Here is a 26,209-nt window from a genome sequence, read left to right as displayed (position 1 = left end):
CCATATTAGTAAGAGAAGCCAACCTGGAAAGACTATCTACTGTACAATTCTAACTATGTGACATTCTGGAAAAGACAAAACTATGGAGACAAAAAGATCAATGGTTGCCAGGAGCCGACTGGGGGAGGAAAGGGATGAATAGGTGGAACCCGGAGGATTTTTAGGGCAGTGAAAATGCCCTGTATGGTACCACAAAGATAGATATGTTTAAATCCACAGAATGTACCACACCAAGAGTCAACTAATGTAAACTGTGACTTTGGGTGATTGCAAAGTGTCAGTGTAGGTTCATTCACTGTAACAAATGTACCACTCTTGGGGGGGATATGGATAATGAGGGACACTGCAACTATGAGGTACAAGGGGCTGGCAGGGGGCATAAGGGGAATTTCTGTATCTTCCGCTCATTTTTCCTATGAACCTAAAACCACTCTAAAAACAGTCTTAAGGAAAAAAAAAAAGGAGATGAATAAAGCAAACAAAATGTGAAAATGTGCAGACCTTGGTGGTATGTTGGTTTTTGTTTTTTTTTTTAAGGTATAAAATACATTCTTGGAACAATTAGAGAAATTACAATGTGGATGATAATATGGAATTGTGAATCTTCCTAAGTGTGACAATGGTATTGTAGTCATATGATAGACTGACCTTATTTTTAGAAAATGAATGCTGATGTTTTTAATAAGACTAAAATGTCATGACATAGAAAGAGTAAAATGTCATGATGTCTATAACTTATTTTGAAGTGTTTCAGAAAAACAAATTTAATTTCAAATATATATAGAGAAAGCAAGTATAGCAAAATAAACAATTGTAGAGCTTAGGTAGAAAGTATAAGGCTGTTTGTTCATTAAACTCTTCTCTAAATTTTTCTGTAAGTTTGAAAATTTTTATAATTAAAAAGTTTTTAAAATCCTCCTACATTAGATGACACAAAGACCCGCCCCCCCAAAAAAATCTGCATTAGCTAAAAACTTACTTATGTACAATTTTCGTTCATTTTGAGGCTTCTCCTCAAAGTTCTGACTCATGTATCCCTCCTTCCTCATTACCCCCAGCTGACGATATTACCACACACTTAACTGAAAACTGAAACAGATGGGCAGGACTTCCTCATCTTTCCTCTTTTAAATTTTCCAACTGAATATATGTGTCCTCAGATTCTCTTGCCTTTATTCCTTGCAGAACCTTGTATTATTGTTCAAAATACAGTAATTCCAGGGGCAGGATTATACTTCTCCACTCCATTGATGGCAGACTAAACCATGAGACTTGCAGTGTCTCCCTTCAGGAGAATTCTACATCCCTGTCTCCATAAATATGAATTGGACAACAACCTTATTTTCAAACAAGGTCACATTCTGAGGTGCTGTGGATTAGGACTTCAACATGTCATTCTGGGAGGCACAACTTAACCCATAATACCTCCTATCAATTAATCGATCACACTCCTTGTTATACAAACATACTCTAATAGTAGACCTTTTAAAACTAAGCAAAAAACAGGGCAAAACAAAACTCACAGTCTTTCTTGGATGTTAAATCCGCCCCCACTCCCATGCGTTTACCCCTTCCTAGTGTTTGGAAGAGTTTTCTACAATATTGAGCTCATCTTTATTTTCCATTCCTTTCTCTCATCCTTTGGTTGAACTTTTGTACCCCTCCTCCACTAACCTGTGAAATTCAGTGGCCACTTCCAAGAATTTGGCAATGTTCCCTGGAGAGTGGTGGTGGTTTCACAGCTCTGGATATACTGAAAACCATTGAATTCTACACTTTATTTTTTTTTTAAGTTTATTTTATTTTGAGAGAGACAGAGAATGTGAGCAGGGGAGGGGCAGAGAGAGAGGGAGTGAGAAAGAATCCCAAGCAGTCTCCTCACTGTAGGCACAGAACACAATTCCGGGCTTAAACTCACCAACCCTGAGGTCATGACCTGAGCCAAAATCAAGAGTGAGACACTTAACCCACTGAGCCACTCAGGCACCCTGAATTCTACACTTTAAAAGGTTGACTTTTAAGGTTTTTTCTTTTCCCCCTGACTTTCAAGCTTCCTTATATAGCATAGCAATTAGCTCTTGATTTCTCATGCATCATATATATTTTCTCCCAGTTTGTCTTTTGACTTGGATAATTATCACTATTATTGTTGCTATTGTTGTTATGCAGATATTTACAAAAATCTATATAGTCTACTTTGTTGATATTTTCACTGTTGGTTTCTGAATTTTATGATATGCTCATAAAAGACTTCCTCCCACCAAGATTATTATATACATTTTCCTCTAGTAATTTTTCCCCACATTTTAAACTTTTTTAATATGTTAATATGTTTAATATGTTTAATTTATTTTAATGGGGCACCTAGGTGGCTCAGTCAGTTGAGACTCAGCACCCAACTCTTGATTTCGGTTCATGAGATTGAGCCCCTGTCACGCTGTGCATTGATGGCACGGAGCCTGCTTGGGATTCTCTCCCTCTCTCTCTGGCCCTCCCCCACTCTCATTCTCTCTCAAAATAAATAAATAAACATTTATGAAACCCTTAAAAATAACTTATTTTAGTACAAGTGAGGTAGGAAACCAGGAAACAACTATGTTGTTTTAACGATTAAATTCTAATTTATCTTTATTCCCTAATAAATCCCCATATGCATATTTGAGTCTATGAGTTAATTAGTATAAAAAGTACCTTTCTCACAAACCTCAGGGTTAAGAGGAAGATCAGATCTGGAGGACAAGATGATGAATTAATATTAAATTTACATTTAGTTTCTTGGACCTGTGAGTTTGATATACCAGAGGAACATACAGGTAAGATACCTTTTAGGCATCTGGAAATGGGAAAACATAGCTTAGGACAGAGTCATTCATGTAGGTATTAGAGTCACAGAGACGGGAACATCTGAGATAGTGGAATCAAAGGGTATTTTAAAAGTAGAGAGGAGGGGCACCTGGGTGGCTCAGCCAGTTAAGCTTCTCTTGATTTTGGCTCAGGTCATATCTCACAGTCATGAGATAGATCCCTGGGTTGGACTCTGTGCTGACAGCATGAGCCTGCTTGGGATTCTCTCTCACCCACACTTTCTGCCCCTCCCCTGCTCTCTCTCTCTAAATAAATAAATAAATAAAATTAAAAATAAATAAAAATTAAAATGGAGGAGTGGGGAGGTAAGAGGAGGTTATAAAACAGAAGCAACAAAAACCCTTGCTCTTGCCCTTGGGGTATCATTCATTATAATTTAGAGATCTATTTCTTAAACTTGAAAAAAGCGTGCAGGGGCGCCTGGGTGGCGCAGTCGGTTAAGCGTCCGACTTCAGCCAGGTCACGATCTCGCGGTCCGTGAGTTCGAGCCCCGAGTCGGGCTCTGGGCTGATGGCTCAGAGCCTGGAGCCTGTTTCCGATTCTGTGTCTCCCTCTCTCTCTGCCCCTCCCCTGTTCATGCTCTGTCTCTCTCTGTCCCAAAAATAAATAAACGTTGAAAAAAAAAAAAAATTAAAAAAAAAAAAAAAAGAAAAAAGTGTGCATATCCTATCAAGGAAAAAGTCTTACATTTCTTAGGTCCTAATGAGTTTAGAAATTTAAATACTGTTCATTTAGTTCATCATTTGTACTGTAACAGAACTCAAGGGGTGGAAATGGAACACAATCCAAAGAAGCCTTGAAAGCAAAGAACTTTTTGTTACTTGTTACAAGTTAGGAGGGGGTTGGGGGTGGATAGCTCTCAAAGCATTATCTCCCTATGGGGTTAGTACAGGAAGCTTTTATTCAGTGTATTAGGGGGCAGTGGCAGGGAGCTTGCATGCGCATTAAGGAACATATATGCATATACTGTTACTTAGGTACTCTGGTTCAATTGCACGTGCCTAGCACATCAACATGTTAGAACATACATTGTATGTTCAAAAACTGGTGGAAAACCCCACCCATTGGAGAAGATCTTAGTATTATAATGAGCTAAAAGTAACTTCAGGACAGCTCAGGGGGAATTGTGTGTTCCAAATTCGTTCAAAATGGCTCATACAAGGGGTACCAGGCAAAACACCTACCCAGGTGTCTGCTTGGCAGGAACTACTGGTCCTGCAAAACAAAACACATTTTGTGCCTCCCCCCACCCCCCTTCTGCTGATAGCTTGCATCCTAGAGAACACTACCAATGCAATGGTTAACACTACCTCAAACTAGTATCCTGGATATTGTTGACTGAATCTAAGGTTGTGACCCAAATGCCCAAAATATGACTGTGATATTGTTTTGAAATTGAGGTATAAATTACATATAGTAATACAGTGAAATGAACAGCTCTTAACTCTTTTTTTAAATTCTATTGCAACTTATTTTTAAACATTTTTATTATTAATTTTTAAAATCTTCTATACAGCCAATATAGAGCTTGAACTCAGGACCCTAAGATCAGAGTCACATGCTCTACCAACTGTGCCAGCCAGCCAGCCTCCCCCATATCATAATACTTATAGTTTGATAAGCATATTGAAGATATAAAACTATCAAGATAGAGGCGCCTGGGTGGCTCAGTCGGTTGAACATCTGACTTCGGCTCAGGTCATGATCTCACAGTTTGTGAGTTCGAGCCCCACATCAGGCTCTGTGCTGTCAGCTCAGAGCCTGGAGCCTGCTTCAGATTCTGTGCCTCCTTCTGTCTCTCTGCCCCTCCCCCACTTGTGCTCAATCTCTGTCTCTCAAAAATAAATAAATGAAGAAAAAATTTAAGCTATCAAGATATAAAATGTAAAAAAAAAAGATATAAAATATTTCCATTATTTGGGAAAGTTCATTTATGGCCTTTACGATCAATCCCTACCTTTCCCCCCAAGCTAGTTTCTTTTACCATAGATTAGTTTCAACCGGTTTTAGAATTTCACATATATGGAATCATACTCTCTTGTGTCTAGCTGCCTTAACTCAGCATTATGATTTTGAGTTTCATTCATATAGTTCGTTTCTTTGTATAGCTAAGTAAGATACCAGTACTATGAATATACCATAATCTACTTATCCATTCATCTATTAATGGATATTTGAGCTGTTTCCAATTTTAGGTTGTTTTGAATTCAGCTGCCATGAATATGCTTGCACAAGTCTTTATGTACATATGCTTTAATTTCTCCTGGGTGATCATCTAGAAACAGAATTACTGAGTTAGGGGTTCAACTTTATAATAAATTACGAGTTTTCTAAAGTGGTTGTATCATTTGATACTCCCACTAGCAATAAATGAGCAATCTAGTTGCTGAAAATGCTTGTTAGCGTACGATATTATCAGTCTTTTAAATTTTAACCATTCCATTAGGTATGTAACAGTATTGTAACCAAACTAACATAAATTCAATCCTTGGTAAGTCACAGGTAAGAGCTACACCCCAGGTGGAGTTGTCACACACAGTAAACTTTATCTGCAGCAAATAAGGAGATCACAGGGAATAGCTTCCAAAGCCATGAGTCCCTGAGCAAGGGTGAATGGATTCCTTTTATCGAGGGTTAGGATGCAAGTAGAAAGGGGAACCTCATCAGCATATGTAGAAGCAGGCATAAGATTGTGCATGCGCCTTAAGGAAACATGCCTATACATGTGTTCTGTGAATGAGGCTTGTTCCCCGCTACCGCCCCGCCCCCCCCCCCCCCCCCCGCCCCGCCGGGTGGAGATTTTAGTATTATAATGAGGTAAAGGTAACTGTCAGTCACCCCACAAATCACTCAGTGGTCCATTTCCACAGGCATGAGTCGGGGGTTGAGCTCAAACTTGTCTGGAGGTCTGGGCCAGCAGATTCTTTGCCCTACCATTTGATACTGCTTGAGGGGTAGTTGCAGTTTCGGGATACTCTGTTCTTCAGGTCTTTTGCCTGAGTTAAGAGATAAGCTGGAAAGAAGAGCTTAAGGAAAAATGTGGGACAAAGGTCGGTGGGTATAAGCAGGTAAGTAGTAAAGGTCAGGTCTTGGGGTCTAGCCGGTGACAGTATTTCAGTATGATTTTAGTTTGCATTTCCCATATGCTGAGCATCTTTTTATGTAATTATTGACCAATTTTCTGTCTTTGTTAAGTATGTGTTCAAAGCATGTCCTTTTTTTAAGTTTATTTATTTTGGGGGGGGGGGGCGGGGAGAGAATTCTAAGCAGGCTCCACACTGTCAGCGCAGAGCCCCACGTGGGGCCTGAATCCACGAACCGTGAGTGAGATCGTGACCTGAGCCGAAACCAAGAGTTGGACACTCAACCGACTGAGCCACCCAAGGTGTCCCAAAATTGTGTTCACTTTTTAAATGATTTAAAAAAAAAAAAACAATTGAGTTGTAGTGTTGTCAATAACCAACCTCTGTGTTTCGGATCCAAAATCTAACATGAAGACAGAGTTTGGAATAAAGAGGAACAATAGCTTCATTGCTTTGCAGGGTAAAAGCAGCTGCAGCAGGCCATGGCTTTCAAAAACCGCAAGCCCCCTTCCTGCCCACCCCCTCTGCAGACAAAGAGGCTGGGGGATTTTATAGAGAAATAGAGGATCTAGCCAGGTTAGACACGAATTGTGTTATGTGTTTTCAGGGTGGAACTGGGTTCCTGAAACAAAAGGCTAAGAAGGGAAGGTTTACTGAATGGAGGAGGGAAGGAAGGTTGGAGGAAGAGAGGGAAGGGGTTACTCAGTTTAAAATCAAGCTTTGCTGAAGCATTCGTGCAGCCATTTTGATTTTTGTTCAGCTTTATGCGTTTTTAAAATAAGTTACTTAAGTAATCTCTACACCCAATGTGGGGCTTGAACTCACAACCCCAGATCTAGAGTCATGCCCCTCTAACTCAGCCAGCCAGGTACCCCTCAACTCCATGCTTTCAAGCAGTTTCAACAGGTGTACTTTAAATATTCTGACTAGAAATCCTGTTCAGATATATGAACCAAGATTTTTTTCCCTCAGTTTGTGATTTGCCTATTTGTTAATATTGTCTTTTGATGGGTACAAGTTCTTTTATTTTGATAAATTTTAATTTATCAATTTTAAGAAATTGTATAGTCCTCCATTACTTATAGACCTTCTGCATGTCTCATAGAGTTTACTACGTGCTGTGTGCCCTAAGTGTGTAGAATATAACGAGTTAATATAGAGTTAGCTCTATCTAAATGGCAATTTTTTTTATTGTTCTAAATTGTTACAGAACCATAGTCCAGAACAATGGTTCAAATTTAACTGAGCATATTAATTGTCCTTGAAATAGTTAAAAATAAGATTATTGGACTTAACTCCTACAGAATGACTTAGTTTCATAGGTTCTGGGGTACAGACAGGTTTGGAATTGCTGATCTAGAAGTCCTTAATGCCTGGCCAAACTTAAAGCTACTCAATCTACCATTTTCTCAGTCAGAAGGCAGATCAGTGTTAATAGAAATGACCTGCTGCATTTTAATTGTCGGGAGCTGTTACCACCAGTGCCTTTTAATGTCCTTTGAAATAGTTAATGAGACACCGGGAGGAAAAACACTGAAAAACTTTACAAAGATTCTGTTGTAATAACCATAATGTGTAACTGAATAAAATATTTCAGAATAGGAATCAATCAATTGCATGATCTGCCTTCTTTCCATCTGTGAGCTCTTGCTTTTCTTCTTCCAGAGAAAATTGCAACAAGTATTCACAGGAAGTTTTTTTTTGCTTCTTTGTTTCTTCTTTAAAAAAAAAAAACAACAAAACAACACTGGTTCTCCTAATGGTTTTGTAATGGACCTTAACTTGGCAGGCAATTAAACATGAAACTTCTCATTGGGTATTTTCAAGACTGCCAGGGGGAATCAGCTGCCAGTTTACTGCAATGTGGAAAACTGCATGAGATTCTGGGATTGGAATCAAAATGCTAATTTAAAAGGTCGAGTGAAGCTGAAGCTCACGTTTTTCCGTGCCTGCGCTCTCTTCAGGCAGAACAAAGACCCAGGCAGAAGAGGCAGAGACTCATCCCAAGTCTGTTTTCCTGAGATATTTTGGAATCATGCCTGAAATGCCGGAGGACATGGACCAGGTAAGAGCCAGATATTCAAGAAATGAAGCATTCTGGAGTTAGTTTCTTTTAAAAGCATCCCAGTGAATGGTAAAAACCAAAAAGGTGTGTTAAAAGAAGAAAAAAGAAACGGGGTGTCATTCATTTCTTTAAAACATGTAACTTTGGAACATGGAAGAATAAACCAAGTTTAATTATTGACCCTGGGAACCAGGTTATGGAGAGCTCAGCTAAGACTCATTAACTGACAAAAATTAAATGCAAAACAGAACAGCAGCTTCATTTACCACATTAAATGCAATGATGTAGGTGAAGGTTCTATGTAACTAAGGATTTTATCTGTAATTGTGTGCTCCAGCCTTTCTTTGTCTTAGCATGAACTGAATCTGCTAACATAACTTTTAGCTCCAGGCTGCTCTCTTTAAATTTATAGACTTAGCCACCACACGAACTTGGATATTGTCTACAACAATGGCATTTTTGTTCACAAAGAAACTTTCATCTTTAAAGAGAATGATAAAAAACTATACATGAACATATACCTTTAGAACTATATGCAAGTTTTACCTGGGAGCTATCAGACCAGGTTCTCAAAAGTAGGTGAGAAAACTCTTGTTCCTAACTCTACACAAGGCTGCTCTGCAAAAAAAAAAAAAAAAAAAAAAAAAAAAAAAAAAAAAAAATTAATATGCAATGAAATCTTATTTACATTGAACACTTACTTTTTTTATTAATAGAAAAATTAGGTTGCATCGCAACGTTGTATCTAGAAATTAAAGAAAAACAAAAATCTCCCAGTTTTTAAAGGAGGAGGATTAGGAGGATCTTAAATTTGCCTCTCCTACCTCCCACCCGTACTCACCTTTCTCTTTGTCTGCAGATTATGAATGTTTAATGCTGGGACAGTCCTCTCAAGGACTGTCTGAATAATGCTAAACTGATTAAGGGTAGCAGCTTGCATAAAAATAAAACTCCGAAAACGAGGGGCCTCAGGTTCTCTTCCCCCACCGTTCCAAAAAAAAAAAAAAAAAAAAAAGACTGTTAACACGAATAAAGAAATGAGTTCTTGTTGGGGGGTTGGGCAGAAAGGAAATTCACGGGGCTCAGACAAAGAAAAACTTTTTCAAAAGGCTGCTTAGTCTTTGGCTCTAAAGTAAACTAAAGGGATTATGAAAAGAAGCCCTTTTAAGAAAAATCCAAGCATCGGTCACACTTCTGAGCGACTTTTCAGTTTTGGTATCGTGTATGTCTGAATAAGAACACTCGGATTGGAGCGGTGAAATGTTGGCGAACCCTACAGGGTCTATGGCGGTTTTTTTTCCTGAGTAAATTTCGCAGGCATTCCAACTGATAGGCATTTTGCTGTTTTGAGCTAGGAAGGAAACCAGTTGCCTGAGAGGTCGTTCTCAACACTTAGAGCTGTTGTTTTTGATTTGTTACTTTTAAGAAGTCATACAGGTGGTGGAAGGTCCAGACATTACTCTGTCTCTTGGTTTCGTCCTTAATTTACGATGGTTACGGAGGCCAGGCTGGCGTAGCCTGACGGGGCAGTTCCTAATGTGATGCTTCTCAAAGGTGGTCGGTGGGGTTTTGACTCCTGTTAAATCCACTAAAATGTAGAGTCCCTGGTTTTATATTACCGCAGATTTTCATTCTGTAAATACAGGTAAAGTCCGAGAATCTGCGTTTTGAAGAGGCACCCAAGTTATTCCTCCCCTTATCCTCCTCTTTTTAACTAGTTAAAAATAGTTTGATTTATTTGGAATTTGACACATACTACATTTTAGCATCCCAGAACGACAAATGGGTTGTTGAGGTTGTTAATGATTCAGATGCCAGGACTTGTATTTTTATTCTTCGTCTTTCTAAATCTCTGTAAAAAACATTCCTAATGCTGTACGTCCACTGTGCTCCCTCCTTCCTTTCTTACCTAAACACACCCCATGGCTTTAAAATGTTTTCTCCTACTAAACGTATTTTATGCTCAGTTGATTCCCAGGCACTGCGCAGTCTGCAAACTTGAAGCCTCAGGCGATCCAATTTAATCCGTCGCTAGTCAAGAAGAGAGACGAAGAGAGAAAATAGTACATAAAATAAACAATCTTCCCCAAAACAAAACTTGTATTCATTGCCTAAGGCCAAGGCCTTTGTTTCGTGTATCCCTTTAAGAGTTGGGGGGTGGGCTGGCTGCGTACAGGACGCTGCCCGGCCCCTTTCGGAGGCATTCACGGAATGTGGCCAATCATCGGGCGCGGCCTTGGCGGCGGAAGCCGGAAGCAGTGAACAGGGGGTCGGCCCGGACCTAGGGAGGCGGGCCGAGGGCGAGGAAGCTGCGGCCCGTGGCGATCCTGGGCTGGAGGAAGTGGCGGTCGCTGCGGCTGCGGCGCAAATACGGCGGGCATGGTGGGGCGAGAGAAGGAGCTCTCTATCCACTTTGTCCCCGGGAGCTGCCGGCTAGTGGAGGTGAGGGAGTCGACCTGGGCGTCTCTTGCAACCGGGAGTGCAGAGGGGGACGAGCCAGGTCGAGGGGGAGGGAGGGCTTGGGTGGTTTACCTTGCGCATCCTGCAGCAATCCTAGCCCCCAGCCCTGAGTCGTCTCAGCACCTCCTTCCTAGCTCTCGGAGGAGAGGGCGGCACCACCGAGTTTGTTTACCTCGGCGCACACCCGTTTGTGTTTGCTCTTCCAGTCCTGCGGCAGGAAAGGAGTAGGTCTGGTTTCACTTTCTTGTCTTCTGTCTCCCCTCCCAGCAACGAAGAGGCGTTTTTCTGAGCTGTTTCGATTTTGGTTTTATCTTTCTGAATTTTTTTTCATTCTTTGTTCGTATCCCTCGATCCTACCAGTTCTTATGTCTGAGAAAGTAGGGGAAAGTGGCTTTTCAGAAATAGCAGTTTTAGAGATGACAACTTACTGAACTTTTAAGTTTTGTGCAAGGCACTGTATTATGCACTTTACATGCATTATTTAATCGTCATAACTATGAGAGGATTTTTGCTTCATTTTACAGATGAGAAAATTGAGGCTTGTAGGGTGAGTCCTTGGCCCAAGTTCATTAAGTAGGCTTGGAACCGACAAATCTCTTTCACTTTCTCGGGCTTTGAACCGCTACAGAGATTGCATAAAGGAAGGTTTTTACGGTGGGAGAGCTAGCCCAGGTATTGCGCTTCCTCCATTCTCTCTCATATTTCATTACAGGCCTCCCCACATTCAATCCACAGAACTGCTCGAATTTATCTAGCAGTGGGGATAAAAAGAAATGTTAATGCCTAGACCAATGTCTTATGAAAATAAGAGACGGTATGGGAGGTGGCTGTTTTTGATAATGCAGAATTTTTATGCTTTCAAGATGCAGCATAGTTAGTGTTTCTAATCACTTTGGGATTTGGGAGGTTAAGTTAAATTTACGTGTTGTTCCTATGTGCTCCTAAAAGTACTGAACACATAACGTTACATATTGTTTACATATATATGCATAGGTGTATGTAAAGGTTAATCTTTTTTTCACAGTGGGAGTTCTGTAGACTAATGAAAATAGGTTTTCAATAGGTTTTCATGATTTCCTTCATTAAAAGTGATACAGCCTAAATCTTTTTTTTAATTGTTTTTTTATTTGAATGTAATCTGTACATCCATCAGGGCCCTCTAACTCACAGCCCCAGTTTCATATTGTATGCTGTACAGACTCAGCCAGCTAGGTGTCCCCACGCTAAATCTTGACACATATTTGCTGCTTTCTCAAAACATACAGAATTAAAATTCACTTGTGAGAATGAGGACTGCCTTGCATATTGTGTTGGAGAAGACAACTGTACTGGTACCTGTTTACACTGTCTTGTAGGATAGTAATAGGGTAACAGTAGGAGTTAGACCAGTGTTGCCTAGGTACTCAGGGGATCTTGAGTTAAGTCTTGAGTCCGGTACAGTCTACTCAAAAGATCTGCCTCCAGGGGAATGTTGTATGAGAATGGGGGGGGGGGGGGGGGGGATGGGAAACTGCCAAATTGAAAAGGTTCCAAATAGCAAATATTATGTTTACCACTAAAACTTAAGAAGATCTCTATTTAGATGTTAGTCTTTTGCTAAGACATTTTTAGTGGAAGTTAATGCAAGTATGCTAAAGTAGAAATAATTGTCCCAGAGTACTGTGGCCATTTGGAAAGATCCATTTATCTCATTACCTATAGTTTGTTATCACTTGATTAGGTAGCATAATAAAAGTGGTAGTTCTGCATTTATTTATATGTATTTAACTTCTCAGAGAATTTTTTGATGTCTATAAATCTGGTCACTTGAAGTTCTGAACTTGCAGAGTGTGGCAAGTATATTCAGAATAACAAAGTGATGTTTGATACTTTACACATAAGATAATAAAAATTAAGAAAGTAGATTTTTCAGGCAGATGATTTTTTTGAGCTGTTTATTGTGGTTTTGGGTTAACTAGAAAACTTTTTATTCTTCATTCTGAGTTCCTTGAAGTGTATGGACATTTCTGTGTTTAGCAGGACTAAAATATTTTATGGCGTAACAGTCCAAAATAATCTTTTTACAGGAATATTTCTTTTCTTTTGAAAATAAAATAATCAAAACTGCTTTTAAAAAGCTTCAGGTAGATTTCTGATAAAGTCAAAAATAGAAGAGCTATTTTTGTTAGGCATCTTTTAATTTCAGAGTGAGGCATATTTTATTTGCTAACAACCAATAAATTTGCAGTCCAAATGAAAAACCTTGTCTTGGCTCTTACACTGGTGACAGAAGGTGCTCATTGAGTCTCTAGAAAGAACTCTGTGAAGAGGAAAAATTACTTTAAGTAAATGAAGCTCCTTTCACTCCTTTCAGACTCCGTCTACTCTGTGTTGAGGATAATGTGGAAAATGTTAAAATTGTATGAGGAGCCTTAGTCATCTTGTCCAAATGAGGAATTCGATCAATAGAGATTTCAGTAACTTCCCAATACCATATTTTGTGGCAGAACAGTTAAAATTTAATCATTATGAAGTCAAATAGAAGGTCAAAGGATAAAGACGCAACTCTGTATATAGTTGGCTTGGACCATAGAAGCAAGAAGCAAGTTCTGGTCCCAACCTTTCCCGTTTTCCATACAACCTTTAACATCTCTAGGCTTCAGATTCCTCAGTTTGGAAATACTTACCCTACATGTTTAACAAGGTTATCTTATGATCAAAAGGTATGATATAGGCTTACATAACACTCAATAGTTTTCAAATACAAGATAGTGCAGTATCATTTTTGTTTTAGGAAATGCTTGCACTTCAGATCTCTGCTATTTTAATAAAGAAAATTCTTGAGCATTGACATCTGACCACTAGGTACCATGGACTGTTTTTCATATTTTCTTCTAGGGACCATACAAGTTACCCCAGAGGATAAGGATATAAGGTGGTATTTTTTCCTCGTAACCTCATCCCTTTTTTGAAGTTAAGTGTATTGAATTCCCAAAGAGCCTTGCTGTGCTTGTAATTTAATACTACTATATTGCATCAAATCCAAGATGTACTTGATTACAATATCATCTGGGTTCTTGTTTTAAGATGCACTAAAAAGCAAAAAACATTGCAAGTCTAGGACAGTAATAAGATGCATTTCTATTTCATTCATTTAACAGGGATGTTAAAATGAGGAAAAAGTGTGTTTCACAGAATCAATGCAGTATGCAGAGATCTGGATTCATTGTTTAATAACCTTTGTGGAGTGCATGATGCTTGTTCTTTGACTTTTTGTTGTTTTTCTTTTTTCACGAGAGAAGGAAGTTTGTTGTTGGCTTTTAGAAAGATGACAATTTTTGGCTTGTTTGAATAAGATAAATTTATCTTTAGGAAAACCTTGGATTTTCCCTGGAGTTCAAGATTACATTTCTCAAAGTACAGTTCCCAAATCACCATCATCAGCACGTTCCTGAGAACTTGTTAGAAATGTAAATTATCAGGATTTACCTCAGATGTACTGGATCTGAAAGCCTCACTCATGATTCTTATCTATAGTAAAGCCTAAAAACCACTGACCTAAGAACTGTTCTATATTCCTTTGCTTCTATAAAGTGAAGTACTAAAGAGTGAGAAACTCTGAAGAAACCAAATTATAGCCACTTTATAATATTTTCCCAGGGATCTTTATGGTATTGATTCTGTGTAAATGGTTTTCTGATTGTATCTACTAGACTTGGCATGTTTTATTTTCTTAACAATTCAGTCTTTGTAGAGCTGTTTTTGTGCCAAAATTCAAAGAAAATATTTTGTTGGCTGAAATCCTTATTTTCATAGATCAGTTGGCTTAGAGCCAAGTTTTACACTAGAGAGCCTAGATGAATTTCACTTCAACTTTTAAAATGTTTTGAAGTTGGTTGCACTAAGGAAAAAATATCTTCAAGAATTTACCTTTTGTACTGTTTCTGTCCGCCCTTTCATTTCAGGTTTTTCCTATGGTATAAATAGATAATTTTGGTGGCCTTTTTTTTTTTAAACTATAGTGCCAAGTTATTCTGCTGACATAAGGGCTAAAAAAGAAAGATCTTTAGTTATTATATGCTTGTTTAAAGTTTTTGACAGCTCAGAATAGATGACTATAACAGCACTTGAAATAAAAAGACCTCAAATTGATAAAACTGTAAGAAATTTTTTTTTAAGTAGGCTCAACGTCCAACATGGGCTTGAACTCACAACCCTGAGATCAAGAGTTGCATGCTGTACCAACCGAGCCAGCTGGGTACCCCTAATAAAACTTTGTTGGTGTGTGTTTATTTATTTATTTATAAAATTTTTTTTAATGTTTATTTGTTTTTGAGAGAGAGAGTACGAGCAGGAGAGGGGCAGAGAAAGAGAGACAGATGCACGGAATCAGAAGCTGGCTCCAGGCTCTGAGCTGTCAGCACAGAGCCCTACGTGAGGCTCGAACCCACGAACCATGAGATCATGACCCGAGCCGAAGTCTGACGCCTATCCAACTGAGCCACCCAGGCGCCCCTGTTTTTGTTTTTTTAAATAGTAAATGTTGATTTTATTCAAGAGTCTGGGAAATTTGATGTTACACGTCTTGGGAAGAAGGGAAGTTTTTTAAACTGCTTTGGAAACAACTTATTTTCTAGGTAGTTCCTTTTAATTTCATTGTGTAAGGAATTTTTTCTTTCACAATAGCAACACAGATCAATTTAAAATATTTTAGTTTATTTTTTTTTTCTCATCTGTGTTAATTTTTTTGTCCTTTTGTCTGTTAGGTTGTTTTTTTTAGTTTTTTTTTTTTAATGTTTTATTTATTTTTCAGACAGAAAGTGACAGAGCATGAGCAGGGGAGGGGCAGAGAGAGAGGGAGACACAGAATCCAAATCAGGCTCCAGGCTCTGAGCTGTCAGCACAGAGCCCGACCTGGGGCTCGAACTCACAAACCACAAGATCATGACCTGAGCCAAAGTCAGATGCTCAACCGACTGAGCCACCCAGGCGCGCCCGTGTTAGTTTTTTTTTTTGTTTTATATTTATATATTTTTGAGTGGGAGAGAGTGTGTGAACACAAGTGGGGGAGGGGCGCAGAGAGGGGGACAGAGCATCTGAAGCAGGTTCTGCACCCACAGCACAGAGCCAGATGTGGGACTTGAACTCAGGAGCCACAAGATCATGACCTGAAACTGAGCCACTCAGGTGTCCCTGTCCTTTTATGTTAGTTTTAACAGGTCTGTGAAGGTAAATTTAGAGTTAACTCAGGAACATTTACTGATTAAATTTAGAAATGGTTTAATTTAAACCATTGGTTAAAATTGAATATTTGGTTTGGTTAAACTCAGAATATTATTACTATTAAGGCCACATTTTTTTTTCCTCCACATAAATGCCTGTGACATGTGAATTCCTTAACTCAGACCTATCAAAATATGATAAATCAATGAAATGTGAAAGAAAAGTTGAGGTTACAAACTGAAGACCAAAAAATGTCAACTTTTGAGTATATTGTTGAATACAGCCAAATAGTTCATCAGGCCATAAAAAATAAGTAAGCTTCAAACTAATTGTGCATTTTATAAACTGGAGGATGTAATTAAAATTGCTGTTTGTTCATTTTGACGTCACTCATCATTAAAATAAGATTTCCCATTATTAACATAAGAAATCAGGGCACCTAGCTGGCTCATTAGGTAGAACATGTGAATCTGGATCTTGTTGTTGTAAGTTCGAGCCTCACCTTGGGTCTAGAGATTACTTAAAGATAAAATACTTTTTAAGTTTATTTGTCTTCAGAGATAGAGTGTGCTCATGCAAGCAGGGGAGGGACAGAAAGAAAGAATCCCAAGCAGGCTCTACCCTAAGTGCAGAGCCCAGTGCGGGGCTCAAATCCACAAACTGTGATACCATGACCTGAGCTGAAATCAAGGGTCAGGTGGTTAACTGAGCCATCCAGGTGCCCCCAAAATAAAATCTTTATTTTTTTTTTTTCAAAAAGGCGGGGGTGGGAGTTGGAATTTAATTGACTAGGTATATCCTTACAGTATCATTTTGAGTTCTTTTTCATGGATAGGATTAATAAAACTTTTAATAAGTGATATAATTATTGATGCAGTTTGATTTTTATTCTAACTTAAGAGTTGTCTAATAGATGTAGGACATGAAGCTAACTTCTTAGACTCAAAGTATGTAGTGAACAATGATGATGACTGATTTCTTAGAATATTTTCAAAGTGAGTAATCTTTATCCTTCTTCACTTTTTTTAGGAGGAAGTTAACCTCCCCAGTAGGCGGGTTTTGATTACTGGTGCCACTGGGCTTCTGGGCAGAGCTGTGTATAAAGAATTTAAGCAGAATAATTGGCATGCCTTTGGCTGTGGTTTTAGAAGAGCAAGACCAAAATTTGAACAGGTTAATCTTTTGGATTCTGAAGCGGTTCATCACATCATTCATGATTTTCAGGTATGGTTGAGTCTGTTTATTTTAGCACATATATAAACTATGTTAAGAATTGTCTGGATGATTTAGAAATTGTTCTTTTCTCAAGGAAAATACTGTACTTAAGCTGTAACCTACTAAGCAGCAATAATATACAGTTGACCCTTGAACAATGCAGGGTTTAGGAATGCTGACTCCTGCACAATTGAAAATCTGTGTAACAGGGGCACCTGGGTGGCTCAGTTGGTTAAGTGTCCAACTTTGGCTCAGGTCATGATCTCACAGCTCGTGAGTTCGAGCCCCATTGTTGGGCTCTGTGCTGACAGCTCAGAGCCTGGAGCCTGCTTCCCATTCTGTTTCTCCCTCTCCCTCTGCTCCTCCCCTGCTCATACTCTGACTCTGTCTTTCAATAATAAATAAATGTTTAAAAAAAAAAAAAAAGAAAGAAAATCTATATAACATTTTACTTCCCCCAAACTTAACTGCTAATAGCCTACTATTGACTGGAAGCCTTACCGATACAGTTGATTACACATATTTTGTACATTATATGTGTTATATACTGTATTCTTACAATAAAGTAAACTAGGGAGAAGAAAATATTACTGAGTAAATCATAAGGAAGAGAAAATACATTTAAAACACAGTACTGTATTTATAAAGAACAACAAAAAAATCAGCATATAAGTGGATCCATGCAATTCAAATCCATGTTCAAAGGTCAATTGTGTAGTGCACTTTTTTTTTATAAGCATGCAAAGTATATGTAGTCCTTGAAAAGATTAGGTTGAAACATAGGTTGACAAAAGTTGGAAATATGAGCATTTTATAAAAAGCTTATGTTTGTGAAGTACTCTTGTTAAGTACCACTTTCTATGCAAATGCTTTTTTAATATTATCTGTAAACCTTACAGCACTGCAAAGCCGATACTATCATTTCCATTTTAGAGGTGAAAAAAGCTCAGGGAGGTTAAATAACTCTTAACCATTGCCATAGAAAAGTTATGAAAAAATTTAGGTTCTATTCTACGTCTGATCAAATTGAGAGTTAAAGTTCTTTTCAGAAGTATGGTCCAAGAGACACTCGCATCAGAATCACTTGGGGAACTTGTTCTTTAGGTGTGTCTCACTTCCAGAGGTTTTAATTCAGTAAGTCTATGGTGGGGACCAGGACATCTTAAGAAGCACCTTGGATTATGCACATTGAAGTTTTAAAACAACTCCAAAGGTCATGGTTCCTCTAACAGTTGTTGAGGAAGGAGATCATTTGGTATGTTTGTACATGAGCCCTGTGTGTCAGTGGTTTTACCAAATCTTAACCTTGGTTCACCTTCTCTGGGAAGTAGATGCCCCATGCATTCCTCAATCTTTAATTAAAAACATAATATAATCTATAATTAAGTCTATAATTAAAAACATAATTTTTTTTTTTTTTTAAATAAGTTCTAGAGAGCGCCTAGATGGTTCAGTTGGTTAAGCATCTGACTCTTGATTTCATCTCAGGTCCTGATTTCAGGGTTCATGACTTCAAGCCTCCGAGTCAGTGTCTGTGCTGCATGGAGCCTACTTGGAATTCTCTGTCTCCGTCTGTCTATCTGCCCCTGTCCCTCCCCTGCACCTTCATATTTTCCCTCTCCGTCTCCCTCTCCCAAAATAAACATTAAAAAAAAAAAAAAATAGTAAGCTCTAGGCCCAATGTGGGGCTTGAACTCACAAACCCAACAAAATCAAAAGTTGCATGCTCTACCCACTGAGCCAACCAGGCACCTCCCATTCTATCTGAAATAGAATTGTACTGAAATAGTCTCCTTACATATCTGTCTTTTTTTGTTGTTTTCTACTAGATTATGAAATCCCTGTTCCTTGCACAGTGTTTACTTATACAGCTGACATACTAAATGATGAACTGGGAATTTAGTTTTTGTGGGTAGTTGACATTTGTTAAGTAGTCTAAGAGATTTGAGTTTATGAATTTAATTTGAAATTTGTATTCTCCCTTTAATGTAGATTTATTAAGTATTAAGGTCATATTAATTACATTAATGTTAGCTCTTTTCTCCAACCCACATTAGAGGACAAAACTTATTTTGATTGAGAAATAATAGTTGTTGACACTGATTTTGGTTTTCCTCGGGATTACTAAATTGCTCTTTGCTTTTCAGGGCCTATATATATGTTAAGGAAGTTCGAAACTTGAAAAAGGAAAGCATGACAAAACTACAATAAAAATTACAGCGATTCTTTAGTTGAAGGAATGTTGATTTAACAAACTTTTTTTTTTTATGAATTGAGTTACTATTGGAAGGCTGTAGCTCCCCTGTTTTATTCCTTACGGTTTAAAAATACATCAATGTTTAACTTCCAGCCCCATGTCATAGTACATTGTGCAGCAGAGAGAAGGCCAGATGTTGTCGAAAATCAGCCAGATGCTGCTTCGCAACTTAATGTGGATGCTTCTGGGAATTTAGCAAAGGAAGCAGGTAATGATGACTTTATAAAGTCTTCATGAAATATTAAATAATTGCTGAGTTTGTAAAGATTGAAGTTTTGTAGATTGCTTATAAGAGGTTTGTTTTATATATGATGAATAGCTGTTATGAATACCAGTACAGAGTAATGTGTAATAATTTAATAGATGATTTTTTTTCATGTCTTTCTTTTTTAGCTTTAATTGGAGCATTTCTAATCTACATTAGCTCAGATTATGTATTTGATGGAACAAATCCACCTTACAGAGAGGAAGATGTACCAAGTCCCCTAAATCTGTATGGCAAAACAAAATTAGAAGGAGAAAAGGCTGTCCTAGAGAACAATTTAGGTAAGACACAATTTCTTTAGCCTCTGATTGCTTTGAGGAAATGATATGACATCTATACAAACATGTTTTTTAGGGCGCCTAGGTGGCTCAGTCGGTTGGGTGGCCGACTTCAGCTCAGGTTCTGATCCCATAGCCCGTGGGTTCAAGCCCTGCGTCGGGCTCTATGCTGACAACTCAGAGCCTGGAGCCTGCTTCAGATTCTGTGTCTCCCTCTCTCTGCCCCTCCCCCACTCAGTCTGTCTCTGTCTCTCAAAAATGAATAAATGTTCAATAAATAAGTAAATAAATAAAATATTTAAAAAAACAAATATGTTTTTTAAAATTTTGAAAAAATTGAGCATAAATCATTGGAGAAAGAAGGTAGTTAATAAAAAAGAAAAATAAGAATTCTGGAAATCATGAAGAATTTATGAATTTTTCCAGACTTTCCAGTAACAATATATACATAAATGTCATTTTATAGGGGCACCTGGTGGCTCAGTCCATAGAACATGTGACTCTTGATCTTGGGATTGTGAGTTCAAGCCCCACATTAGGCGTAGAACTTACTTAAAAAAAACATATTATTGTATAAAGAAAAGAAGTCTTAATAGTATAAATATTTGTAACCTACTTTGAAAAAACAGCTCAGTATCATTTCTCCTAGATTGAGGTATTTGGGTTTTTTTGTATGGTTTTAATTTTTATTATTTATTTTATTTATTAAAAAAATTTTTTTTTAATATTTATTTTTGAGAGGGAGAGAGCATGAACGGGGAGGGGCAGAGAGAGAGGGAGACAGGATACGAAGCAGGCTCCAGGCTCTGAGCTGTCAGCACAGCTGACATTATTTTATTTTTATTTTTTTATTTTAGAGTTGGGGAGAGAGGCAGAAAGAGAGAGAAAGAATCTCTTTTTTTTCTTAACGTTTATTCATTTTTGAGAGAGACAGAGCATGAGTTGGGGGAGGATCAGAGAGAGAGAGAGAGACACGGAATTTGAAGCAGGCTTCAGGCTCCAAGCTGTCAGCACAGAACCCGACGTGGGACTTGAACCCAGGAACTATGAGATCATGATCTGAGCTGAAGTTGGATGCTTAACCAACCACCCTCTTCCTTTTCAGGGCCTACATATATGGTAAGGAAGTTTGAAACTTGAAAAAGGGAAGCAAGAAAAGCTACATTAAAAATTACATACATATTTATATATATTACAAATATTATATATTTTATATATATTTGTATATATTTTATAATGAAAACTACATTAAAAATTACAAATATATATTTATGGATATTTTTATATATTTACATATATGTGTGTGTGTGTATATATATGGGGGGGGGGAATGAATATGAATCATAAGCAGGCTCCAAGCTCAGCACAGAGGGTTGATCCCATGACCCCAAGATTGTGACCTGAGCTGAAATCAGAAGTTGGACGCTCAACACGCAGGCGCCCCTTTCGGGTTTTAAAAAGAAGTCAAGAGCAGAAGTTCTTTTATAACGCTGCCTCGGAGAAGCACCAGATGTGGTTAGGTATGGAAGCAATTTTTGTGAATTTTTAAAAATATATGGGTTTTGTTTTATAACCTGGTTCTCCCCCCATATTTGTATTTTAATACATAGTGAATCATCTCTGGGTTATCTTTTTCCTATCAATGGCTGTATAATACTTGATGTAATGATTCCTTGCACTGCCCTAGACTGTACTGTCTTTGAGAAGCATCCTCTAATATAGATTTCCAGGATATATATTTTTTTAATATTCTAAATTATCATGCAGGAATCATCCTTGAATGCATTTCTATACACAGTTATCCAATATGTTGATTTAATTAAAAATACTTTGTGGGGTGCCTGGATGGCTCAGTTGGTTAAACTTCCAACTTCTGCTCAAGTCATGATCTCCTGGTTCGTGGGTTTGAGCCCCGTGTTGGGTTCTCTGCTGTCAGTGTGGATCCTGCTCTGGATCCTCTGTCTCCCTCTCTCTCTGCCCCTCCCCACTTGTGACCTCTGTCTCAGAAATAAAAAATATTTGAAAAAAAAATAGTTTGTTAATTTTCAGTTAAGGTGTTAATTATCCAGTCTGTTGTGACAGCTCATTAGGGACCAACATAAAATCTAAATATATCATAATTCCTTACTCAGTGGTTTCAAGAATTGAAATTCAAGAATTGGTTGAATTCTACCCCAGAATAGTTTACTATGCCATTTATCTTTTAACAAGAATGTTCTTACATAATTACAATGTAGTTATCACACTCAGGAAATGTAACATTAATATAATGTTATACTATACATATTGTTTATATAGGAATTTTCCCACTTGTCCTAATAATGGCCTTCAATGCATTTTATTATTCTTTAATAAGTCAAAGATCACTTACTGTGTTTAGTTGTCATGATCGGTTGAATTTCTTCATTACTAGGATTGTTGAAAATAACATATAAAAATACCCCAAATGACAGAGACCTTTAAAAACTCAGTATTACATATGGGGCGCCTGGGTGGCTCAGTCCGTTGAGCGTCTGACTTCGGCTCAGGTCGTGATCTCATGGTCTGTGAGTTCGAGCCCCGCGTCGGGCTCTGTGCTGACAGGTCGGAGCCTGGAGCCTGCTTCCCCTTCTCTGTCTCCCTGTGTCTCTGCCCCTCCCCTCCTCATGCTCTGTCTCTCTGTCAAAAACAAATAAACATTTAAAAAAATTAAAAAGAAAGTATCATATTTATTAAATGGGCCTTATTACAGAGAAGCCATATGTCATTTTGGTACATTGCAAGTTTCCTACAATCTAGTTTAAATCCGCATACTTTGATTTTATATCAGGACTTAAGATAAGAACCAGTCAGCTTTAAAAGATTTTTTTAAAGATTATTTTTTTTTTAATTAATTCGTAGGAGCTGCTGTTTTGAGAATTCCCGTTTTGTATGGAGAAGTCGAAAAGCTTGACGAAAGTGCTGTGACTGTTATGTTTGATAAAGTGCAGTTCAGTAACAAGTCTGCAAACATGGACCACTGGCAGCAGAGGTTCCCCACACACGTCAAAGATGTAGCCACTGTGTGTCGCCAGTTAGCAGAAAAGAGGATGCTGGTGAGAATCTTGGGAAGGAAGAATTTCTGATTTCCACCATTGAGTGAAAGTCACAGTGCTTTTGCTTTCTTTGCTAATATTTCTTTCTTTTTAAAGTGATGGAAAATCATTGAGTTGTTTTTTTTTTTTTAAGTTTATATATTTATTTTGGGAGAAAGAGAGATCGCATGCGCACAAGTGAAGGGGCAGAGAGAGAGAGAGAATCCCAAGCAGGCTTTGCACCGCCAGTGCAGAGCTGGATGTGGAGCTTAAAATCACGAACTTCAAGATCATGACCTGAGCCAAAGTTGGGTGCTTAACTGCCTGAGCCACCCAGGCGCCCCTTAAATAATAGTTTTTAATTAATAATATAAAGAAACAACTGCAAGTTTTTATTTAAAAATTTTAGAACGACAAAGAGACCAAACAAAAGTGGTTTGCAGTAGTAGGCTATATTTATAAATAGTAAAAATATTATGCTCTTGTGTTTGAATTGATTTCTCATATACTATGGACCCTGTCTGTCATTCTTTTATTGCAAGATGACTAGAAACTTGTATTTTTTCTTTGGATGACAAAATAATCTAATGTCTTTAAGACGTTACTCTGTTTGGGGCACCTGACTGGCTCATTCTGTAGAGCGTGTGACTCTTGATCTCAGGGTTGTGAGTTTGAGTTCAATGTTAGGTGTGGAGATTACTTAAAAATAGAATCTTTTAAAAAAAAAAATTATTTTGTTTAAGATCTGTGTAGTGCCAAAGAAGAATGAATCTACATAGGAATTTATAATTTCAGCCTTTTTAAGAATGATTTGTAGTATTTTTAGATATTAGAATAGGAATTAGTTTTAGACATGAAAAAGTCGGAACTAAATAGAGTATTCATGGAAAGATGAGACTGATTTATTTTAGAATAGTAGTAAGTTTGTCTATAGTTTTTTAACACATAAAAATTTGTATTTTAAATATGTACTATACTAGTATTTAATGATGTTATGACTAATTACCTCAAAATGATTCTTAACAGTTTTGGTTTTAGCTTCTTAGAATAATTAGAAATACTCATTAAATGGGCCTGTTTCCATAAAAATCTGTAATCATTTTTAGGATTCCCACTAAATAAAATTGGAGTCATTTATATTTTTATTTAAAAAAATTCTTAAGCCTAAATTCAAGAAATTACTTCTCATGTTTAGCTGGGTATATTTATAGGAATTTGATTTTAGATACCTTGTGGAGAGCATTCCAGAAAGGAGGGATGTGTTTCAATGCTTGGACCTGTTAAATTAGCTTTTCTGTCACACCTACCATTCCGCTCAGCTGAAAAAGTTGATCCTATTTTGAATTCTTGTGTCTTTATTAGGATCCATCAATTAAAGGAACCTTTCACTGGTCTGGCAATGAACAGATGACTAAGTATGAAATGGCATGTGCAATCGCAGATGCTTTCAATCTCCCCAGCAGTCACTTAAGACCTGTAAGTACATGGCATTTTGTTTTGTTTTGTTTTATTTTATTTATTTTATTTGAAAAATCGTTCTTTTAATGCTTATTCACTTTTGAGAGAGCATGGGAGGGAGGGAGGGACAGAGATGGGGGGACGCAGAATCCAAAGCAGGCTCCAGGCTCTGAGCGCTCAGCACAGAGCCCGTTGCGGGGCTCGAGCCCATTAATGGTGAGATCAGGAACTGAGCCGAAGTTGGACGCTCAACTGACTGAGCCACCCAGTACGTGGCATTTTAAAACCTCACTTGTTGAAAGCCCAGATCTGTCACGATAGTATGTATTGTTGATACAATTTTTCTTGTTGCTTTAAAAATATTGAAGGACTTTATTTTCTAGTACTAATTAAAGTTCACTTTGCGTGTTTGCTGGTGGTTTATATTGTTACTTATCTCTAGATCATCATGTACAAGGAAGCCCATGAGTACTGGTGAAGTTTATAGAAAAAAGTATTGTCTTAATTGTTTATTTGTATATTTTTCCAGGAATCAGACAGATTTGCAGTAAGGACAGAGTCAAATAGAGAATATAAAACCTCAACATGAGCTTTTTACTTATTTCAAATACTTTTGTTTCTATTTTTCTTTAAAGATAACTGACAGTCCTGTCTTAGGAGCACAACGTCCAAGAAATGCTCAGCTTGACTGCTCCAAATTAGAGACCTTGGGCATTGGCCAGCGAACACCATTTCGAATTGGAATCAAAGAATCACTCTGGCCTTTCCTCATTGACAAGAGATGGAGACAAACGGTCTTTCATTAGTGTATGTGCAGTTTGCTTTTTTTTTTTTTTTAATTGAGAAGTACAGTATGTGGCACTTTTTAAAGAAAAAAGGAAATAGTTTTGTATGAGTGCTCTTTAATTGTGACTCATGATCTTTCAGGTAAATGATGCTCTTGCACTAGTGAAATTGTCTAAAGAAACTAAGGGCAATAATGCCTCATTTGAAGTAATGATTTTTCTGTTTATCATTTTGTTTATTCTGGCTTAACTTTGAGTATAGTAAATTATGATTCTTAAATATTTACGAGCCAGGATGAGACGGATCTACTGTAGACTTTTTCTTGGATGAAATGCATTGTTCATTCCTATAACCTCTACATTTTCAGGACTTTTGCAACTGTCGACCCTTTTATGTTTTAAAGTGTGTTAAGTAGTATGAAAATCATTGGTGTTCATTATTTGCATTGCTTGAGCTCTGATCAAAATGTTTGAAGAAAGAAACTTTATTTTTGCAACCTAAGTGCAGTTTTTAAGCTTGAGATGTTTCAACAAGTTATGTGTAATTGGAACTCCTGCAGCTTGATGCCTCCTGCTTTTGTAGCAGTGTATGGTGAGCACTTGACAGAGAGACTATGTGTGAATGTGTATGTATTTTTTTAATATGTGTAAAACTGTCCTTTTCACTCCATGTCACTAAGTGATATTTCATATCTGTGGTTATACTAATAAACATGGGCCTTGTAAGTCTTCGGGGCCATTCACGAATAATAATAAACATGTACTGCTGGCATGGTAATGCTTAGTTTTCTTTTATTTACTTTTTAAATGTAAGGACCGCACATCTACACTCATTGTTATTTTGTTGCTTGCATTTTTAAAAATTACGTTCTCGTGTTAAATCTGATGCAGATAAGAAAATATAGTTACTATCGAAGTTTATAAACCAATAATGAACACTGGTGAACTCACCACTTGAGATGCAGAATGTTACAGATCTTGTATCTACTTTTGCCAACTGATTGTTTTTTTTAACTAAACATAACTATGTAATCTTGCTACATATTTACATAGAGTGTTCCTTCTGAGGAATACAGAGTATTTGAATGTATTATCTATACTAAGTAGTATTCAAGTGACCTTAGCCTCAAGGATATTTTTGGTCCTTAATAAGGATTCAGAATGGTGGAGTGACTTGTAAATGCCTTGACTTCAACTCAAGAGTCAGTGCAAACCCTGGTTTA

General features: G+C 37.6%; 1 protein-coding gene and 1 long non-coding RNA gene across 4 annotated transcripts in view; one reads left to right on the top strand and one right to left on the bottom strand.

Annotated features, from left to right (window-relative positions):
- Positions 1–10,217, bottom strand: part of LOC124520510 (uncharacterized) — a 51,547-nt gene extending 41,330 nt beyond the window's left edge. The window contains exons 1-2 of the long non-coding RNA XR_006964331.1: positions 8,855–10,217; positions 8,560–8,631 (exon numbers count right to left, since the gene is read on the bottom strand). This is a non-coding gene — a long non-coding RNA (uncharacterized LOC124520510). The remainder of the gene's footprint in view (positions 1–8,559; positions 8,632–8,854) is intronic.
- On the top strand, positions 7,931–25,764 carry MAT2B (methionine adenosyltransferase 2B). Of its 3 annotated transcripts, none has more exons than XM_047091411.1 (7): positions 7,931–8,013; positions 16,705–16,899; positions 19,241–19,355; positions 19,541–19,693; positions 22,571–22,764; positions 24,106–24,219; positions 24,837–25,764. In XM_047091411.1, the coding sequence occupies exons 1-7, from the start codon at positions 7,984–7,986 to the stop codon at positions 25,005–25,007; spliced, it is 972 nt and encodes a 323-aa protein (XP_046947367.1). In that variant the 5' UTR covers positions 7,931–7,983; the 3' UTR covers positions 25,008–25,764. The 3 variants fall into 3 exon arrangements, with proteins under 3 accessions (XP_046947367.1, XP_046947349.1, XP_046947358.1); XM_047091393.1 differs by lacking the exon at positions 7,931–8,013 and adding an exon at positions 10,375–10,455; XM_047091402.1 differs by lacking the exon at positions 7,931–8,013 and adding an exon at positions 14,650–14,733.
- Positions 25,765–26,209: the final 445 nt, after the last annotated feature.

The sequence above is a fragment of the Lynx rufus genome, unplaced genomic scaffold (assembly GCF_022079265.1).
Source record: "Lynx rufus isolate CCGP_SWC_20201006 ecotype Redwood Valley unplaced genomic scaffold, mLynRuf1.p SCAF_1, whole genome shotgun sequence".
NCBI classification, from domain to species: domain Eukaryota; kingdom Metazoa; phylum Chordata; class Mammalia; order Carnivora; family Felidae; genus Lynx; species Lynx rufus.
The sequence above is the reverse complement of the archived record's forward strand: the minus strand, read 5'-3'. Positions and strand labels throughout refer to the sequence as shown.